Genomic DNA, 7,430 nt, shown 5'->3' with positions numbered 1-7,430 from the left:
AGGTACTATTTTCCCGCACATGGACATCCAAAAATATACATGGACTTCACCATGTGGCAATTACAAACATCAAATAGATCACATAGTCATTAATAAAGAGAGAAGGAGGACTCTGGGATATGTAAGAAGCTATAGAGATGCAGATATTGGTAGTGATCACCAGCTCCTCATTGCCACACTGAAATTAAAACTGATAGCACTCAACAGAAATGTAGATAGAATACATAGGTTTGATATAACTAAGCTTCTAGAAGATGAGCACAGAGAAACAATTGCAATTGAATGTAGGAATCGATTTGCAGTCTTAGAAACTCTAAGAGACGAAGAACAGACAATTAATGAAGAATGGTGTGGTATTAAGAACATATATCAGTCTGTTGGTAGTGAAGTTTTGGGACATGCATTTACAAGGAAAAAACCATGGATATCAGATGGTACTTGAAATAATATGAAAAGGAGACAACGACAGAAACTGATTGTTGAAAGTTTTTGAGGAAGTAATGAAATCACAAGGTAGAGCATGGTAAGTATTCCAGTATTGATAGTGGTCAAAGGAAAGTCAGGAAGGACGACAGAATATTTAGACAGGAAAGCAGATGAGGTGACAAAGCTATGAATTCAGGGAGTGGCTATGGTGTAAGAATTGCTCATTGAATTAATGAAATCTCTATGGGGACAAAGAAGAAGAAGAAGCATATACCCATCAAAAAGAGAGATGGATCTGTTATTACAACGAAAGATGAAAACAGGCAACGTTGGATGGAACACTTGAGTGAGGTTATGAATAGAAGATATGAAGGGAATAATCTAATTGATATACCTCAAGCTGAGGAAAACGTTGATGTGCCCACGGATGAATTCAGTGTGTTTGATTGTTGAAGCATTTATCAAAAACTAAAGAGATTTAAAGCCCCTGTATATGATAGAACAACTGCTGAGATGATACTGGCCGAAAATGAAGTGACTCCAAGAATACTTACAAGATTATCTTATAGAATGTGGCGTGAAGCGATAACATCTGGTGAATGTGAACTAGGAGAAAATGTGAAAATGGCAAAAAAAGATCTGACTTTTAGCAATAATTACAGAGGCATCACACGCCAGTTGCCACTAAAATATATAGAATGCTCATTCTAAACAGACTAGAGAGAAAGATTGATGAAAAGATGAGAGATAAACAAGCAGGATTTAGAAAAGGTAGAAGTTGTACTGGCCAAATTTTCATTTTAAGACATGTGGTACAACAATGTGTAGAATATAGAAATCCAGTCTTGATGGCATTTGTGGACTATGAAAAAGCCTTTGATATTGTGGACTGGCCAATTTTGGGGAGAATCCTGCTTTATTTTGGAGTTCCTCTTAAACATGTGAATTTTATTAAGTATGTTCATGAGCATAGCAAGTGCAAAGTTAATGTTAGTGGAGTCCTATCAAATGAATTTCCAGTGAAGAGTGGAGTACTCCAAAGATATTTGCTATCACCTATGTTGTTTATTCTCCTAAAGGATTTTGTAATGGATAGAACAGTTTGGGATGGCGGAGAAGGATTGGACTGGATTGGTGACAGGAAATTAGCTGACCTAGAGTATGCACTACCATTGGCCGATATGGGTCTCGCAGTACCTATTGTAAGACTAAGATATCTATGATTATGGTGTAATAATCTCGATTCAGAAGTTTCGACGATTATGTACCTTTATTTACGGGCTGCCCAGCGGCAAGAGCCCGTGTCTTACATAAGGTAAGGCGATCTACACACACACAGGTCAAAGATCCCTTACACAAAAAGAGACCTGATAAATGGATTTCCATAAATACGCTTAGGATAAATTGTAAAGAATTGATTTAGTAGGGAAAAACTTACCATCCTGCCTACGAAATCGGTCCAATCAGCAAGTGTCCATTGCTTTTTTTCAAACAAAGGGTCATCCATCATGTGGTGTTCGTGTTGAACCTTGCCCACTCCTTCCTCGTGGTTACACTGAATCTCATCGTCACTGTCTCCCTCCCAGCCTTGGCGTTCATAGTGGCCTCCATCTCCGTGGTGGTCGTGGTGGGATGCCATGGGCTCAATCTGCAAAAAAAAGTTTGAGAATTTCCCATTTGTACTGCTTTGCGATAATAAAAGTATCATGGATATCATCAAAATGAAGCCGAGTTAGTTAGGAAAATATAGTGATAAAATGGAAAAGTCTCTTAACTACTTAGAAGATTCGTGATGTAATCTCCCCTATACAATAAAGAACAATTGAACACACACACACACACACACACACACATATATACATATATATATATATATATATATATATATATATATATATATATATATATATATATACATGTGTGTGTGTGTATGTGTGTATTTCTTTCCAGTCATGCTCAGCTCTCCCCGTCCCTCGGTTAGGGGAGAGGAGTAGTCATACCCTGGTGGGAGGGGATTGCATGTGTGTGCATATCATTCTAAATGCACTCGTGTGTATATATATATATATATATATATATATATATATATATATATATATATATGTGTGTGTGTGTGTGTGTTAATAGGCCTACAGTATGTAAGTGTCTGCAAGTGTGTGTTTGTGTAAGTCAATCTATAATAGAGTTTTTTCGAGTTAAGTGACGCTACAAACGACGAGGAACTGGAAGCTATTGATCCACGTATTTCAAAGTAATTAAACTCTTGTTGCAGCGTTTCGAAACTCCTGGTGGAAGGATATGTCCTTCAAATACAGAAGTATCGTCTTCAACAACCATTGCAATGAGGCTTGATTTTATAGTACAAAGTTGAATAATACGATAATATTCTTTTTACTACAGGTAGTTTGAAAATCTCTAACATTGTTATGAGCACTGTGGTTGTGGCAACATACCCATAGGCTACTTATGATTCAAAACCAGAGAAGGGCAATTGCAGCAAGTCACGGTTTGGATCTATGTGGATATGACACTGGTGAAATTAAATTAAGGAAAGAGGATATCAAGGCATTAGTGAGGATAAGGTGAAATTAAAAAGCTAAGTTCTGAGTGTCAAAGATTGTGTCAGTGATGTCTGAGAGACTCAGGCCATGTAAAATATGTATTGTATTAGTTCATGAAAATTAGAAAATTAATGTAAAAAGAAAATAAATTTGGATAGCAATTATGTTAAAAGGGGATAAAAGTAGGTTGTGCGGTGTGATCTGAATGCAAAGGTACGTAACAGGGGTGTCATACCTTGTTAGTAGATCGAGCTTGAATAGTCTCTAATATACGATCTATAAGAAATTTCATGACAAATTCTTATCAAAAGAACGTGCATGTGTACATATAACAGAGAAAGAAAACAAGGAATGTTTTTTGGGGTATATTGAAGAGATATGTGAATTTATGTTTATCTGATGAAACCTTACTAAGCATAAATGTAAAAAACCAAAAAATGCATTTTATCTGTAGAAGATGGATTCCAAATGCAGTTTTTTTTTTAAATCTATGCTTTAGCAAGGTTTCATCAGATGTGCATAAATTCACACATCTCTTCAATATTCTTAACAAAACATTCCTTGCTATTTTTTCTTTCGCTATTTCGAAGAAAGGGCATCATTGGTCAATGGTAAAAGAACGTTTGATCCACGTATGTACCATGCATGGATCTAGATAAAACTTAGTGATATAAATGATAAAGATGCCATATGGAATGTGTTGAAATTTATTGTGTACTTTTCATGATTAGAGCGGTTTTCATGTTGGAATAAACAAGTGTGAGACCAAGATGGTTTGGTGTGATAGTGGGTTGCACATATTTACATGTCTACTTAATTGCTTGTATCTTTATAACGGTAAAAGTCAGGAAATAGACAGGAGATGTAAGGCCAAGTTTGTAGGCAAATAAAAGAGGCAAAGAATGGAATGCGTTGAAGCTGGCGTTTACAGTCGATGCAGTTAGTTTGTGTTAAGGAAGGAATGCTGCAGAGGACAAGAGTTTCAAACCATTTATAAACGTAAATAAAAAATTGTAACCAAGGGATAAAAATTCCAGGGTAAAGAGATCACGAAGTTGAAGCAACAGTACTGATTTGAATGACGTAAGATTAGAAGCAGCTGTTACATATTCGAGAGTAAATGTAATGGATGTCGGTCAGATGGGAGAGGAGGTAAATCATAGACAAGACGAAGGAAGATGAGTAACAGTTAGAAGGAATATCTATATTAGCAAAATCATTGATGTATTAAAGCATCCTTGACCGTCTCTCCTTTATAGACATAAAGTGTGGAAGTTGAGTATGAGAAGAAAGGGGGAAGGTGTGGAAGTTAATTACTTGAATTGCATAAGGGTCACGGGATGAAATACGCCAAGTAAGATAAAATTAGCAGCTGTTTTCGTTAGTATGTTCATCCGGAAAAGAAATTGCGGGTGTTAACTTGGTGGCGATAAGCGTTTGGATGGTGAAACCTTTAGAAGGGATGTGGTGCCTAGAACTCTAGACGGATCAGAATAAGTATATGAACAGAATGACATTGATATCCAGGAAATAAGTGAATACGTGGAAGATTAGTTCTCATGAACAGTCTGTACACGTTCACGAGGGGGAAATATTTATGTGATCTGTATACCTATACGGAGTAAGTCGTTGAGGTGAAAACATGAAGCGTTTTTGTACTTTTGTGTGTGATTGCGAGTAAGACACACACGCGCGCGCACACACACAAACAAACACACACACACAAAGCTTTTCTTCAATACAATTTTCATTGAAGGCAATTGCCTTACCGGCGTCAATATATAAGCCTCTGGTTAAAGAAACTGCGACTATTAAGTGATTACTGATTAACATAATGTTACATACAATTTCTTTTATGAATGAGGTAAAAAAAAATATGATTGTGCTGAACCTCCTATATAAATGGAATTGTAAACTTATGTTGATCAGTGATCACTTATATATATATATATATATATATATATATATATATATAGAGAAGAGAGAGAGAGAGAGAGAGAGAGAGAGAGAGAGAGAGAGAGGGGGGTAAATAGATAGATAGATAAATAGACAAGTGATACCTTCCTGTGTTTCATTAAATATTCAAGGTTTAGGACTGCTTGCCTACACCCCTGTCGTTTGGCTGTTCTGCGACTTATGCCCCAACAAGGACTATTTTCCCTATTTGGTCAGTCATCTCAATACTGACTATATTTGGGTTTACTCAACCTCACTGGTCGAACGAACAGTGGCATAGAAAACACGTCATCACCATAGATAGAGTCAGAAGCTGTTTATTTTAATGTTTGTAATACAATTGTATTTTATACACGCTCATACATTGTAAAGCGATTGTTCTCTCTCTCTCTCTCTCTCTCTCTCTCTCTCTCTCTCTCTCTCTCTCTCTCTCTCTCTCTCTCTCTCTCTCCTCTCTCTCTCTCTTTCTTGTACTGATAATAGAAAAAAAAAAACTGTTCAAGCATGCCATTACATGCTTCATATTATTAAAGTTTTTATTATTATTATCATTATTAATTGCTAAGCTACAACCCTAGTTGGAAAAAGCAGGATGCTAAAAGCCCAGGGGCCCCAACAGGAAAAATGGCCCAGTGAGGAAAGGAAACAAGGAAAAATAAAATATTTTAAGAATAGTAACATTAAAATAACTATTTCCGTTATAAACAATAAAAACTTCAACAAAACAAGAGGAAGAGAAACTAGATGGAACAGCGTGCCCAAGTGTACCCTCAAACAAGATAATTTTTGTTAAGACCGTTATCAGCCTGCCACATGTTATAAAGGCGCCCATTCCTTTGTGATAGGGTTGATGGACCATTATCTTTTTCCCTTTTCCAGAATGCATCCCACCGCTGTTCAGAGAACTGCAAATTAGTGTCCATAATTGTCAGCATAAGTCGAGTGAGCCACATTAGAATTTAACCTTGCTTGGCTAATGCTTTCCGGATTTCTTGACAAATGCTCCAACCACACACACACACAATATATATATATATATATATATATATATATATATATATATATATATATATATATATATATATATATATATATATATATATATATATATTTATATACACACATGATAATCTGTGGGTGCATGTAGTCTACAGTATAAAAGTGGATATATGTATAATTAAATATATATATATATATATATATATATATATATATATATATATATATATACAGAGAGAGAGAGAGAGAGAGAGAGAGAGAGAGAGAGAGAGAGAGAGAGAGAGAGAGAGAGAGAGAGAGAGAGAGAGAGAGAGAGAATTTGGTATAGTCTGTCTTGAAAGCAATAAGATTTTCGTTTTCTTATGTTACAAGTTTACAACAGAAAATCATACATAGAGTTTTGCAAATCAGCCATAGCCTAATTTTTACTGATATGATTTATATCACTAACTAATGCAATATTTAAATCACTAATAAATATAATATTTGGGTAAGAAAAAATTCATAGATTAGTCTCACAAATGTTGTAGTACTGCCGGCGAGTCAAAGTAGTTTCTTCTGACCAAAATTGGAGAACGTTTCTTGAGCACAACACTGCAAGCACTGAATAACGAAAATGGCCGCCATTCCTTTGCCTTTCCTAACTTCCGAGAGGGAGTTGCATCATTGCATGACTTGCAATTTAGTAGCGATAACTACTACATGATTGGTCGGTCACTCAGGAAAGAGTAACTGGCAACTCTGAACCAAACGTACCCTAACCCATTCCAACGGAAATGCAAAAGGATATAATTATAATATATTATCGCTAATCCCTTGATGATCTGTTTTGAAGAAGCTTGGTTTGTTGATTATAAAAACTTTAGGATAGGCTAGTCATAAGAAACAATTTACAACTAAAAAAACGCAAATTGCGCAATATTTCGTCATGGCGCAAGTAAAGTCTTCAAAGTAGTACCGCGTCAATAACAATAAATTTTGATACTGTATCTCAAGGATATGAAAATCAATGACAAGCGTTTCTGAACTCCGGGTATGTGTGTAATTTTCGCTATAGTATAATCTAATTAAGTAGATAGTTGAAAGATATGACGAATATCGTACAAGATAAAATTTTAGTCAGAATTAGCTTTCAAATATCTTGGATATTTGCTGATAAGATTCGCCCCTTTCTTGATAAAGCTATAAATAGGATATTAGTGCCTTACTTCAATATGTTCGTGATATAGTATACCATACACCAACGAAGTTGGGAGAAGGTAATGTTTTTCGAGTCGGTTTATTTATTTATGTGTGTGTGGACAGGATTACGTCAAAACTACTCCACGTATTTTGACAAAATTTTCACAGCAGATAGATCTTAGGCCATGGACAGCCCCATTATCAGTGTTGTTGTTGTTCACAGCTACACTATGTCATTAAGAATATAAAATTAAAACACATAATAACTTGTATCTCTAAAAGTAGCACAGACAAATGTATGCAGTC

General features: G+C 35.5%; 1 protein-coding gene across 1 annotated transcript in view; it reads right to left on the bottom strand.

Annotated features, from left to right (window-relative positions):
* The window catches only part of LOC137639906 (thiopurine S-methyltransferase-like), a 34,487-nt gene extending 27,882 nt beyond the window's left edge, over positions 1-6,605 (bottom strand). The window contains exons 1-2 of the mRNA XM_068372183.1: positions 6,462-6,605; positions 1,865-2,074 (exon numbers count right to left, since the gene is read on the bottom strand). Of these exons, the coding sequence (XP_068228284.1) occupies positions 1,865-2,065 (201 nt within the window). The 5' untranslated portion in view covers positions 2,066-2,074; positions 6,462-6,605. The remainder of the gene's footprint in view (positions 1-1,864; positions 2,075-6,461) is intronic.
* Positions 6,606-7,430: the final 825 nt, after the last annotated feature.

Source organism: Palaemon carinicauda, chromosome 4 (assembly GCF_036898095.1).
Source record: "Palaemon carinicauda isolate YSFRI2023 chromosome 4, ASM3689809v2, whole genome shotgun sequence".
Classification (NCBI taxonomy): domain Eukaryota; kingdom Metazoa; phylum Arthropoda; class Malacostraca; order Decapoda; family Palaemonidae; genus Palaemon; species Palaemon carinicauda.
Note: the sequence above shows the minus strand (reverse complement) of the source record. Positions and strands in the feature narration are given on the sequence as shown.